Source organism: Ascaphus truei, chromosome 11 (genome assembly GCF_040206685.1).
Source record: "Ascaphus truei isolate aAscTru1 chromosome 11, aAscTru1.hap1, whole genome shotgun sequence".
Taxonomy (NCBI): domain Eukaryota; kingdom Metazoa; phylum Chordata; class Amphibia; order Anura; family Ascaphidae; genus Ascaphus; species Ascaphus truei.
The window spans coordinates 9082232-9096449 of record NC_134493.1 but is presented as its reverse complement, the minus strand read 5'-3'; the positions used below and the strand labels follow the sequence as shown (position 1 = coordinate 9096449).

The window sequence follows — 14218 nt, the reverse complement described above, 5'->3', positions numbered from 1 at the left end:
CAGAGTGCGTGCGTGAGTGCCTGCTGCAGAGTGCGTGCGTGCCTGCTGCAGAGTGCGTGCGTGCCTGGTGCAGAGTGCGTGCGTGCCTGGTGCAGAGTGCGTGCGTGAGTGCCTGCTGCAGAGTGCGTGCGTGAGTGCCTGCTGCAGAGTGCGTGTGTGAGTGCTTGCTGCAGAGTGCGTGCGTGCCTGCTGCAGAGTGCGTGCCTGCTGCAGAGTGCATGTACACAGAGGGGGCGGCAGTTTGTGGATATAGATAGCTGTGTGGTAAGTGTTTATAGGCGGTGCTTTCATGTATTTACCATTTAAAAAAAAAATCTATATAACTATATGTAGCCATGCTGTAAAATGGTCTACAGTTTCCTCTCCTGCTGGCAGTAAGCCTGGTAAGTTACAGGGATGCCAGCAGTAATCATGGAGGTTTGCCCTCACACCCTGGTGAGGTGCCCTATGTATGGATGGGAGTGGCTTCATACTCTGAGTCCACCGTTAGTGACATCAGAGATGTGCCTGCCTCCTGGAGATATATAAGGCACAGCACTGCTCAAAGTTAATGTTGGAGTAAGGAGCAGGTCTGCGTTGAGACCTGGGAGAAAGAGGCCCACTAGTGCTGTAACTAGTGGCCCCATTCTATAATAATCAGCATCAAGCTGTCAACGCCATACTGTGTCCAGGGACCTGGCACAGGGGTGATCTCCCTGAGGGGAGAGGGGATCCCACTCTATTGGGAGGGCGTACCTTTGAAAGGATAACACAGCAAGATGTGTGGCTAGATAACTCACTGTATGGGGCAGTTGGCCCTCACCGTAAGCCACAATAAAGAAACCTTGATTCAGGACATCTTCATGTGTGAGACTGAACTTACTCTACATATGATGGCACCACGGAGGAGTTCTTCATCAGAATCATCCCCACGCAGACGCAGGGATCCTGATGAGGTGGAGGCGCTGCACTGGATATAGGTAGAACTCACACACACTACCTCAGCTGCCTGTCTGGGTTGGCAATCCCCAAACACCATCATGCGGGAGACTCAGGAGTCCTGTTGCCAACAGGTGCACCACCAGACACGACCATGTAATGGGGACTGGTTAGACCACAGGGGCCAATGTGAGATTGGGTGGGTCAGGCCAGGTCAGAAAATCCGTTACATATACAAAAGTGTCGATTTATGCAATAAAGCCTACATTTAGCCTATAATAGTAATAATCCCCTCAGAACAGGGCATTACTGGCCAATAATGCCCTGGCTGGGTTAAAGCTTTCAACTCTCCCAGCCAGGGCATTATTGGCCAGTAATGCCCTGATCTGAGGGGATTATTACTTCATTATTGATGCTTCCGTTTGGCTGTTTTTGCGCCACCTGCAGAAATACCATTAACGTCAATGGGGGATTTTGCGGAGATAAATGTCTAATACAAGCGGAGAATAAAGCTACGTAGCGATGTTTCTGTATAACATGTAAGTCAGGAAGATATAAGTGCTCAACCTTAGCACAACATAACCCACTCTGCCCGTGGGATAAGGGAAGCTCCCCCCGTATTATCGCGGGGCATGTCACGATCTATTCCCAATGATTCCATGCACTGGCTCGCGCGGGAGAGGTGCACGTGAGAGTCCCAGCGATGGGACAGTGCGGGGAGGCGGCAGGGGGCGGTAGGGTGCGGGGAGGTGGCAGGGTGCGGTTGGGTGGCAGGGTGCGGGGAGGCGGCAGGGTGCGGTTGGGTGGCAGGGCGCAGGCCTGAGGCCTACCGCAGGATATGTGAGAGGTTATACCCACCGTCCCGCGCTGTCCCCATCAGCTGGTCCAGCAGCGCTCTCATCTGCGCCTGAGCCGACATGTTACCGGCGCAACCTCCGTCCCCCTGGCACCCGGAGAAACCTCGCGCACTCAGTTCTTATATCGCGAATTAACGGACCGTCTTCTTCTTTACTAGCCCGGCGGCCCAGCCGAGGAGGATTGTGGGAAAAGGTGTAGAGCGGAAGTCACAGCCCTGTCCCGCAGAGCATGCTGGGAAGTGTAGTTCACACAGACTCAGTGTCAGGGTCTCGCGAGCTGTGATACTCGGCACTATTGATGCACCTGTCTCTTCTTTATAACCTTGGTGTATTTTCCCTGTGTGTTGTAACGTGCGAGAAGCATATGAAAGTAGCAATGAACGCCCCTGTGTGTGGTGGGCCTGAGGTATTGGGGTCTTTCAGCTGTGCCCCTAATAGCATATTACAGAGCAGCACACTGATACACTGTATGTGTAACCCGTTACTGCAGTGCTTGTACTTTCTAGCAGTGACACGGTTACCCTCAGAGTGAGGCCTGGAGCTACATGGCACGCACTACACAGGAACAACCTCTCACCGGAAGTCACGTGTGGCTCTGCCCCGCCCCCTACTTCCACACTAGGGAGGCGGTGACAGGTCACAGTGACAGGTTCCTGGTGTTACACAGACCCGGGGTGACGAGTGACCCGACACAAAGGTATTATGCACATCTCTCTCCTTGTATGTGTGTTCTCCACTCATCTAACCAGGACTGTAGCGCGCAGCGTTATGTATATGTTCAGTAGCGCGCAGCGTTATGTATATGTTCAGTAGCGCGCAGCGTTATGTATATGTTCAGTAGCGCGCAGCGTTATGTATATGTTCAGTAGCGCGCAGCGTTATGTATATGTTCAGTAGCGCGCAGCGTTATGTATATGTTCAGTAGCGCGCAGCGTTATGTATATGTTCAGTAGCGCGCGGCGTTATGTATATGTTCAGTAGCGCGCGGCGTTATGTATATGTTCAGTAGCGCAGCCTTATGTATATGTTCAGTAGCGCAGCGTTATGTATATGTTCAGTAGCGCAGCCTTATGTATATGTTCAGTAGCGCGCAGCGTTATATATATGTTCAGTAGCGCAGCGTTATGTATATGTTCAGTAGCGCAGCGTTATGTATATGTTCAGTAGCGCAGCGTTATGTATATGTTCAGTAGCGCAGCGTTATGTATATGTTCAGTAGAGCAGCGTTATGTATATGTTCAGTAGCGCGCAGCGTTATGTATATGTTCAGTAGCGCAGCGTTATGTATATGTTCAGTAGCGCAGCGTTATGTATAGGTTCAGTAGCGCGCTGCGTTATGTATATGTTCAGTAGCGCGCAGCGTTATGTATAGGTTCAGTAGCGCACTGCGTTATGTATATGTTCAGTAGCGCTGCGTTATGTATATGTTCAGTAGCGCTGCGTTATGTATATGTTCAGTAGCGCAGCGTTATGTATATGTTCAGTAGCGCAGCGTTATGTATATGTTCAGTAGCGCTGCGTTATGTATATGCTCAGTAGCGCGCAGCGTTATGTATATGCTCAGTAGCGCAGCGTTATGTATATGTTCAGTAGCGCGCAGCGTTGTGTATATGTTCAGTAGCGCAGCGTTATGTATATGTTCAGTAGCGCTGCGTTATGTATATGTTCAGTAGCGCAGCGTTATGTATATGTTCAGTAGCGAGCAGCGTTATGTATATGTTCAGTAGCGCAGTGTTATGTATATGTTCAGTAGCGCAGCGTTGTGTATATGTTCAGTAGCGCAGCGTTATGTATATGTTAAGTAGCGCTGCGTTATGTATATGTTCAGTAGCGCAGCATTGTGTATATGTTCAGTAGCGCAGCGTTGTGTATATGTTCAGTAGCGCAGCGTTGTGTATATGTTCAGTAGCGCAGCGTTGTGTATATGTTCAGTAGCGCAGCGTTATGTATATGTTCAGTAGCGCGCTGCGTTATGTATGTGTTCAGTAGCGCGCTGCGTTATGTATGTGTTCAGTAGCGCGCAGCGTTATGTATATGTTCAGTAGCGCGCAGCGTTATGTATATGTTCAGTAGCGCGCAGTGTTATGTATATGTTCAGTAGCGCAGCCTTATATATATGTTCAGTAGCGCACAGCCTTATGTATATGTTCAGTAGCGCGCAACGTTATGTATATGTTCAGTAGCGCGCAACGTTATGTATATGTTCAGTAGCGCAGCGTTATGTATATGTTCAGTAGCGCGCAGCGTTATGTATATGTTCAGTAGCGCAGCGTTATGTATATGTTCAGTAGCGAGCAGCGTTATGTATATGTTCAGTAGCGCGCAGCGTTGTGTATATGTTCAGTAGCGCGCAGCGTTGTGTATATGTTCAGTAGCGAGCAGCGTTATGTATATGTTCAGTAGCGCAGCGTTATGTATATGTTCAGTAGCGCTGCGTTATGTATATGTTCAGTAGGGCAGCGTTATGTATATGTTCAGTAGCGAGCGGCGTTATGAATATGTTCAGTAGCGAGCGGCGTTATGAATATGTTCAGTAGCGCTGCGTTATGTATATGTTCAGTAGCGCAGCGTTATGTATATGTTCAGTAGCGAGCGGCGTTATGAATATGTTCAGTAGCGCTGCGTTATGTATATGTTCAGTAGCGCAGCGTTATGTATATGTTCAGTAGCGCGCAGCGTTATGTATATGTTCAGTAGCGCGCAGCGTTATGTATATGTTCAGTAGCGCGCAGCCTTATGTATATGTTCAGTAGCGAGCAGCGTTATGTATATGTTCAGTAGCGCGCGGCGTTGTGTATATGTTCAGTAGCGCGCGGCGTTGTGTATATGTTCAGTAGCGAGCGGCGTTATGTATATGTTCAGTAGCGCGCGGTGTTATGTATATGTTCAGTAGCGCTGCGTTATGTATATGTTCAGTAGCGCAGCGTTATGTATATGTTCAGTAGCGAGCAGCGTTATGTATATGTTCAGTAGCGCGCGGTGTTATGTATATGTTCAGTAGCGCGCAGCGTTATGTATATGTTCAGTAGCGCAGCGTTATGTATATGTTCAGTAGCGCAGCGTTATGTATATGTTCAGTAGCACGCAGCCTTATGTATATGTTCAGTAGCGCGCAACGTTATGTATATGTTCAGTAGCGCGCAGCGTTATGTATATGTTCAGTAGCGCAGCGTTATGTATATGTTCAGTAGCGCAGCGTTATGTATATGTTCAGTAGCACGCAGCCTTATGTATATGTTCAGTAGCGCGCAACGTTATGTATATGTTCAGTAGCGCGCAGCGTTATGTATATGTTCAGTAGCGCGCGGTGTTATGTATATGTTCAGTAGCGCTGCGTTATGTATATGTTCAGTAGGGCAGCGTTATGTATATGTTCAGTAGCGCGCAACGTTATGTATATGTTCAGTAGCGCGCAGCGTTATGTATATGTTCAGTAGCGCGCGGTGTTATGTATATGTTCAGTAGCGAGCAGCGTTATGTATATGTTCAGTAGCGCGCAGCGTTATGTATATGTTCAGTAGCGCAGCGTTATGTATATGTTCAGTAGCGCAGCGTTATGTATATGTTCAGTAGCACGCAGCCTTATGTATATGTTCAGTAGCGCGCAACGTTATGTATATGTTCAGTAGCGCGCAGCGTTATGTATATGTTCAGTAGCGCAGCGTTATGTATATGTTCAGTAGCGCAGCGTTATGTATATGTTCAGTAGCACGCAGCCTTATGTATGTGTTCAGTAGCGCGCAACGTTATGTATATGTTCAGTAGCGCGCAGCGTTATGTATATGTTCAGTAGCGCGCGGTGTTATGTATATGTTCAGTAGCGCTGCGTTATGTATATGTTCAGTAGCGCTGCGTTATGTATATGTTCAGTAGGGCAGCGTTATGTATATGTTCAGTAGCGCGCAACGTTATGTATATGTTCAGTAGCGCGCAGCGTTATGTATATGTTCAGTAGCGCTGCGTTATGTATATGTTCAGTAGCGCAGCGTTATGTATATGTTCAGTAGCGAGCAGCGTTATGTATATGTTCAGTAGAGCAGCGTTATGTATATGTTCAGTAGCGAGCGGCGTAATGAATATGTTCAGTAGCGCGCAGCGTTATGTATATGTTCAGTAGCGCGCAGCGTTATGTATATGTTCAGTAGCGCGCAGCGTTATGTATATGTTCAGTAGCGCGCAGCGTTATGTATATGTTCAGTAGCGCGCAGCGTTATGTATATGTTCAGTAGCGCGCAGCGTTATGTATATGTTCAGTAGCGCGCAGCGTTATGTATATGTTCAGTAGCGCGCAACGTTATGTATATGTTCAGTAGCGCGAAGCGTTATGTATATGTTCAGTAGCGCGCTGCGTTATGTATATGTTCAGTAGCGCGCAGCGTTATGTATATGTTCAGTAGCGCAGCGTTATGTATATGTTCAGTAGCACGCAGCCTTATGTATATGTTCAGTAGCGCAGCGTTATGTATATGTTCTGTTGCGCTGCGTTATGTATATGTTCAGTAGCGCGCAGCGTTATGTATATGTTCAGTAGCGCAGCGTTATGTATATGTTCAGTAGCGCAGCGTTATGTATATGTTCAGTAGCGCAGCGTTATGTATATGTTCAGTAGCACGTAGCCTTATGTATATGTTCAGTAGCGCAGCGTTATGTATATGTTCAGTAGCGCGCAGCGTTATGTATATGTTCAGTAGCGCAGCGTTATGTATATGTTCAGTAGCGCGCAGCGTTATGTATATGTTCTGTTGCGCTGCGTTATGTATATGTTCAGTAGCGCGCAACGTTATGTATATGTTCAGTAGCGCAGCGTTATGTATATGTTCAGTAGCGCAGCCTTATGTATATGTTCAGTAGCGCAGCGTTATGTATATGTTCTGTTGCGCTGCGTTATGTATATGTTCAGTAGCGCGCAGCGTTATGTATATGTTCAGTAGCGCAGCGTTATGTATATGTTCAGTAGCGCAGCGTTATGTATATGTTCAGTAGCGCGCAGCGTTATGTATATGTTCAGTAGCGCGCAGCCTTATGTATATGTTCAGTAGCGCGCATCGTTATGTATATGTTCAGTAGCGCGCAGCGTTATGTATATGTTCAGTAGCGCAGCGTTATGTATATGTTCAGTAGCGCGCAGCGTTATGTATATGTTCAGTAGCGCTGCGTTATGTATATGTTCAGTAGCGCTGCCTTATATATATGTTCAGTAGCGCGCAACGTTATGTATATGTTCAGTAGCGCTGCCTTATATATATGTTCAGTAGCGCGCAACGTTATGTATATGTTCAGTAGCGCTGCGTTATGTATATGTTCAGTAGCGCAGCGTTATGTATATGTTCAGTAGCGCTGCGTTATGTATATGTTCAGTAGCGCGCAGCGTTATGTATATGTTCAGTAGCGCGCAACGTTATGTATATGTTCAGTAGCGCGCAACGTTATGTATATGTTCAGTAGCGCGCAACGTTATGTATATGTTCAGTAGCGCGCAGCGTTATGTATATGTTCAGTAGCGCGCAGCGTTATGTATATGTTCAGTAGCGCGCAGCGTTATGTATATGTTCAGTAGCGCGCAGCCTTATGTATATGTTCAGTAGCGAGCAGCGTTATGTATATGTTCAGTAGCGCGCAACGTTATGTATATGTTCAGTAGCGCGCAACGTTATGTATATGCTCAGTAGCGCAGCGTTATGTATATGTTCAGTAGCGCGCAGCGTTATGTATATGTTCGGTAGCGCGCAGCGTTATGTATATGTTCAGTAGCGCGCAGCGTTATGTATATGTTCAGTAGCGCGCAGCCTTATGTATATGTTCAGTAGCGAGCAGCGTTATGTATATGTTCAGTAGCGCGCAGCGTTGTGTATATGTTCAGTAGCGCGCGGTGTTATGTATATGTTCAGTAGCGAGCGGCGTTATGTATATGTTCAGTAGCGCGCGGTGTTATGTATATGTTCAGTAGCGCAGCGTTATGTATATGTTCAGTAGCGCGCAACGTTATGTATATGTTCAGTAGCGCAGCGTTATGTATATGTTCAGTAGCGCTGCGTTATGTATATGTTCAGTAGCGCTGCGTTATGTATATGTTCAGTAGCGCAGCGTTATGTATATGTTCAGTAGGCGTTATGTATATGTTCAGTAGCGCGCAGCGTTATGTATATGTTCAGTAGCGCAGCGTTATGTATATGTTCAGTAGCGCGCAGCGTTGTGTATAGGTTCAGTAGCGCGCAGCGTTATGTATATGTTCAGTAGCGCGCAGCGTTATGTATATGTTCAGTAGCGCGCAGCGTTATGTATATGTTCAGTAGCGAGCGGCGTTATGTATATGTTCAGTAGCGCTGCGTTATGTATATGTTCAGTAGCGCGCAGCGTTATGTATATGTTCAGTAGCGCAGCGTTATGTATATGTTCAGTAGCGCAGCGTTATGTATATGTTCAGTAGCGCAGCGTTATGTATATGCTCAGTAGCGCGCAGCGTTATGTATATGTTCAGTAGCGCGCAGCGTTATGTATATGTTCAGTAGCGCAGCGTTATGTATATGTTCAGTAGCGCGCAGCGTTGTGTATATGTTCAGTAGCGCGCAGCGTTATGTATATGTTCAGTAGCGCAGCGTTATGTATATGTTCAGTAGCGCGCAGCGTTATGTATATGTTCAGTAGCGCGCAGCGTTATGTATATGTTCAGTAGCGAGCGGCGTTATGTATATGTTCAGTAGCGCGCGGCGTTATGTATATGTTCAGTAGCGCAGCGTTATGTATTTGTTCAGTAGCGCAGCGTTATGTATATGTTCAGTAGCGCAGCGTTATGTATATGTTCAGTAGCGCTGCGTTATGTATATGTTCAGTAGCGCAGCGTTATGTATATGTTCAGTAGCGCAGCGTTATGTATATGCTCAGTAGCGCAGCGTTATGTATATGTTCAGTAGCGCGCAGCGTTATGTATATGCTCAGTAGCGCGCAGCGTTATGTATATGTTCAGTAGCGCGCAGCGTTATGTATATGCTCAGTAGCGCGCAGCGTTATGTATATGCTCAGTAGCGCGCAGCGTTATGTATATGCTCAGTAGCGCGCAGCGTTATGTATATGTTCAGTAGCGAGCTGCTTTATGTATATGTTCAGTAGCGAGCAGCGTTATGTATATGTTCAGTAGCGAGCAGCATTATGTATATGTTCAGTAGCGAGCAGCGTTATGTATATGTTCAGTAGCGCGCAGCTTTATGTATATGTTCAGTAGCGCGCAGCGTTATGTATATGTTCGGTAGCGCAGTGTTATGTATATGTTCAGTAGTGCTGCGTTATGTATATGTTCAGTAGTGCTGCGTTATGTATATGTTAAGTAGCGAGCAGCGTTATGTATATGTTCAGTAGCGAGCAGCGTTATGTATATGCTCAGTAGCGCGCAGCGTTATGTATATGTTCAGTAGCGCAGCGTTATGTATATGTTCAGTAGCGAGCAGCGTTATGTATATGTTCAGTAGCGAGCAGCGTTATGTATATGTTCAGTAGCGCGCTGCGTTATATATATGTTCAGTAGCGCAGCGTTATGTATATGTTCAGTAGCGCAGCGTTATGTATATGTTCAGTAGCGCGCAGCGTTATGTATATGTTCAGTAGCGCGCAGCGTTATGTATATGTTCAGTAGCGCTGCATTATGTATATGTTCAGTAGCGCAGCGTTATGTATATGTTCAGTAGCGCAGCGTTATGTATATGTTCAGTAGCGCAGCGTTATGTATATGCTCAGTAGCGAGCAGCGTTATGTATATGTTCAGTAGTTCGCTGCGTTGTGTATATGTTCAGTAGCGAGCAGCGTTGTGTATATGTTCAGTAGCGAGCAGCGTTGTGTATATGTTCAGTAGCGCGGCGTTATGTATATGTTCAGTAGCGCGCAGCGTTATGTATATGTTCAGTAGCGCAGCGTTATGTATATGTTCAGTAGCGCAGCGTTATGTATATGTTCAGTAGCGAGCAGCGTTATGTATATGTTCAGTAGCGAGCAGCGTTATGTATATGTTCAATAGCGAGCAGCGTTATGTATATGTTCAGTAGCGCGCAGCGTTATGTATATGTTCAGTAGCGCACAGCCTTATGTATATGTTCAGTAGCGAGCAGCGTTATGTATATGTTCAGTAGCGCTGCGTTATGTATATGTTCAGTAGCGCAGCGTTATGTATATGTTCAGTAGCGCTGCGTTATATATATGTTCAGTAGCGCGCAGCGTTATGTATATGTTCAGTAGCGCAGCGTTATGTATATGTTCAGTAGCGCTGCGTTATATATATGTTCAGTAGCGCGCAGCGTTATGTATATGTTCAGTAGCGCTGCGTTATGTATATGTTCAGTAGCGCAGCGTTATGTATATGTTCAGTAGCGCTGCGTTATGTATATGTTCAGTAGCGCAGCGTTATGTATATGTTCAGTAGCGCAGCGTTATGTATATGTTCAGTAGCGCTGCGTTATATATATGTTCAGTAGCGCGCAGCGGTAGGTATATGTTCAGTAGCGCGCAGCGTTATGTATATGTTCAGTAGCGCGCAGCGTTATGTATATGTTCAGTAGCGCGCAGCGTTATGTATATGTTCAGTAGCGCTGCATTATGTATATGTTCAGTAGCGCAGCGTTATGTATATGTTCAGTAGCGCAGCGTTATGTATATGTTCAGTAGCGCAGCGTTATGTATATGCTCAGTAGCGAGCAGCGTTATGTATATGTTCAGTAGTTCGCTGCGTTGTGTATATGTTCAGTAGCGAGCAGCGTTATGTATATGTTCAGTAGCGAGCAGCGTTATGTATATGTTCAGTAGCGAGCAGCGTTATGTATATGTTCAGTAGCGCGCAGCGTTATGTATATGTTCAGTAGCGAGCAGCGTTATGTATATGTTCAGTAGCGAGCAGCGTTATGTATATGTTCAGTAGCGCGCAGCGTTAGGTATATGTTCAGTAGCGCGCAGCGTTATGTATATGTTCAGTAGCGCGCAACGTTATGTATATGTTCAGTAGCGAGCAGCGTTATGTATATGTTCAGTAGCGCGCTGCGTTATGTATATGTTCAGTAGCGCGCAGCGTTATGTATATGTTCAGTAGCGAGCAGCGTTATGTATATGTTCAGTAGCGAGCAGCGTTATGTATATGTTCAGTAGCGCAGCGTTATGTATATGTTCAGTAGCGCAGCGTTATGTATATGTTCAGTAGCGAGCAGCGTTATGTATATGTTCAGTAGCGCAGCGTTATGTATATGTTCAGTAGCGCAGCGTTATGTATATGTTCAGTAGCGCAGCGTTATGTATATGTTCAGTAGCGCAGCGTTATGTATATGTTCAGTAGCGAGCAGCGTTATGTATATGTTCAGTAGCGCAGCGTAATGTATATTTTCCTGATCACCCTGGCAGTGGGCACCATTGGATTAATCCCTTCTCACTCTAGGTAGGACAGGAAGTAGACTTTTGCAGGTAGGCCATATAAGGCCCCTCCCTCTACCTGCACCTTAGTCTTTTTCCTGTCCTCACAGCTAGGAGTAGGATTTTTTATTTTCTAACAGGGCTCACCTACTGCACCTTGTGCAGATATCCAGGGTCTCAGCCTCTCTGCCCTGAAGCTCCGCGATGCTCCCTACGGGTGGCAAGTTGGAGACCCCTTAGAGTCGGGGGAGCCCCTGTTGGGGGGGGAAGCAGCTGCAGCCGCGAGGGGAAGCTTAAGTGCAAAGCCCAGGACCGATCAAAGGCGCACAGCAGCTGCAGCTGGGAGCCGTGGAGGCCCAGACTCGCCGCATAAGCGCATGGACGCTGCGGTAAAGTACCCAGCAGCCCGCTACAGGCGGAGGGGGGAGCAGCCATAGCTGCGAGCAGAGGAGGCTCAATTGACCGCACTAGCGTATGGAACGCGGCGGTGAACTACCCCAGTAATTCTGCTGCGAACCGAAGGAGGTTCATATTGACCGCATGTGTATCTGAGATACTGCGGTAAAAGGGTACAGTGCAGGCGGCCGCTCGGGAGCGTGCGCGTCACGGCACGCCGGCAAATGCGTGCACAGACACGCGAGCCGTGCACGAGCACTTGATGACGTCAGAGAAGCGACGACCACACGGTGTATGTGTGAGTGAAAGCTGCAGCATGGAACGCTCAGCAGGGAGAAGCCAAGTGCTGGATATGGATTCAAAAATGGAAACACCCAAACTTCAGTTCCCAAGACTAGGTGAGTCCTTAGTTTTAGTTCTGCATGGGAAAGAGAGATGGTATATATACATTAGGGTGTATGTTTAGTATTTATTTTGTTTTTATAAATTAGTTCGGTGGTTACCCTCCCAGAAGCAGGATCTTCAAAAGGGAGGGGGAATCCCTGCAACATAAATGAAAGGTTGCTAAGAAAACTAAATGGTGTTCAGCTTGTGAGAAACCAGCCCTAATAGGGAAGTAATTATGTGAAGATTGTCTTAAGACACCTGCAGGTGATACCAATGAACAAATGAGCAATTTCTTTATTGATGAAGGAGGCTGTTAAACAGAGAGTTGATGCGGCAGTACAGCAAGCTGTTAACCCTGCGCAGGAAAGATCTAGATCCCAGACCAGTCTGGATAAGGGGAAAGGTTTTTCATCATATGGGTCTGAAATTGATTGTTTTCATGTGTCAGAGAGTGAAATGGATTCATCAGATCAAGATATTCAGGAAGGAATCTGAATTTGATGTAGAAAGGGTGGATCCACTCATCAAAGCCATGATACAGGTTTTGGAACTGAAAGACATTGAGGAGTTAACCCACAAAAAAGATAAAATTTTGGGGCGAGACAAAAAGTGTCCTGGCTGCTTCAAGAGTTTCTGTACTGGCCTGCTTTGACAGGCTAAGCAGGCTGCTGCTGCTGCTGTTACTACTGCTGCTACTGCTATTACTGCTGCTACTGCTATTACTGCTACTATTGCTACTACTGCTGCTACTACGGCTGCTGCTTTAAAAAGGTAGAGTCTTTACTATCCATCAAGTAGTTAAGGACCTCATTCAGGTGGAGTTGGCGCAACCAGACGCCAGAGTATTTACGCCTAAAAGGTTTGGGAAGATGTATCCATTCCCACAAGAGGAGGTAAATTTTGGGATGTCAGCCCAAAGGTGGATACTGCTATTTCCAGAATAGTAGAGAAGACAACAATTCCAATAAGGAACTTGCGTCATTGGAGGACGCTATGGATAGGAAGATGGATACGTATGGAAGAAAACATACGTTACCGCAGGAACATCCTCATACCTGCCATAAGTTGCCAACATTGAAGAAGCAATACACAAAGGTGTGGAAAGAAGTGCTATTCTTAAGCACTGTCCGAAGTAAAATGAGCAGCAAAATCTGTGGTGCTGGCGGTATCAGCAAGAAGGGCTTTATGGCTCAGACAATGGATGGCTGACACAGCATCAAAGAACAACTTGTGTGGATTACCATTGAAGGTGAGTTCCTCTTCGGTAACAAACTGGATGCAATAATAACAAAAGCATCAGGAGGTAAGAGCACTTTTTACCTCAAGAAAAGCAGAGGATTCGGTTTCCAACAGGCTAATAGAAACCAATATAAGGAAGCAAAGGCATATAGACCTGGCAGGTCATCTCCAAGACAAACAACATGGAGGGACGGCCAGGACCGGCTTTTTTGTGACAGTTGCCAGTAGGAGGGCGACTGAAGCAGTTTTCTGCAACATGGGCCCAAACGATACAGAACAATTGGGTATTACAGACCATTCATCAGGGGTACAGTATAGAATTTAGAGAGATGCCAAGAAGAAATATGTTCTTAATAAACATGGATACAGTCCAAGGAAAAAAGAAGGCAGAATAATTCGGCTTTAAAGAAATTATTACAAGCAGAAGTAATAAAGAAGGTACCTCAGGAAGAGGAAGTGAAATTTATTCCAGAATTTTTCTAGTAAGGAAACCTACAAGGAAGTACAGAGCAATTCTAGACCTAAGAAGTGTGAACCTGATTATTCAAGAGCTACAACCAGGAGACTGGATGGTGGCAATAAGACTTAGAAGATGCTTATCTACAGGTGCCCATAGCAAAGGGACACCAAAGATGCCTAAGGTTAACAGTAAATCAAGATCATTATCAGTACACAGCACTGCCATTTGGTCTGGCGACTTCCCCAAGGACATTTATAAAGGTTCTAGCCCCTCTAGTGGCAGAAATGAGAGAAGAGGGGTAGAAATATACCCATACCTGGACGACATCCGGGTAAAATCGGGGAGTCTGGAGAAACTCCAACAAGACCAGAAGATGGTATAACCTTCCTGGAACACCACGGTTGGTTAATAAACAGAAACAAGAGCCATCTCATGCCACTCAGCTGTTAAGATTTCTGGGGGTAGAATTTGATACAGCAAAAGGAGAAGTGAGACTACCAGACGCAAAGAGGCAAGACATAGCCATGCAACAAAGAAGCTCAGGAAAGCTACCAGGACTTCAGCAGAAGAATGCATGAAG

The 14218-nt window shown here is 46.2% G+C and overlaps 2 protein-coding genes across 3 annotated transcripts in view; one reads left to right on the top strand and one right to left on the bottom strand.

The window, feature by feature from the left end:
- Positions 1 to 2002, bottom strand: part of LUC7L (LUC7 like) — a 42704-nt gene extending 40702 nt beyond the window's left edge. Inside the window, exon 1 of one of the 2 annotated variants that reach the window (XM_075565242.1) lies at positions 1777 to 2002. In XM_075565242.1, coding sequence (XP_075421357.1) covers positions 1777 to 1837 — 61 coding nt within the window. In that variant the 5' untranslated portion in view covers positions 1838 to 2002. The remainder of the gene's footprint in view (positions 1 to 1776) is intronic. The other variant, XM_075565243.1, reaches the window with a different exon arrangement.
- A 363-nt stretch (positions 2003 to 2365) lies between these two features.
- Positions 2366 to 14218, top strand: part of FAM234A (family with sequence similarity 234 member A) — a 126433-nt gene continuing 114580 nt past the window's right edge. The window contains exon 1 of the mRNA XM_075565241.1: positions 2366 to 2472. The gene's annotated coding sequence lies outside the window, so the exon portion shown is untranslated. The remainder of the gene's footprint in view (positions 2473 to 14218) is intronic.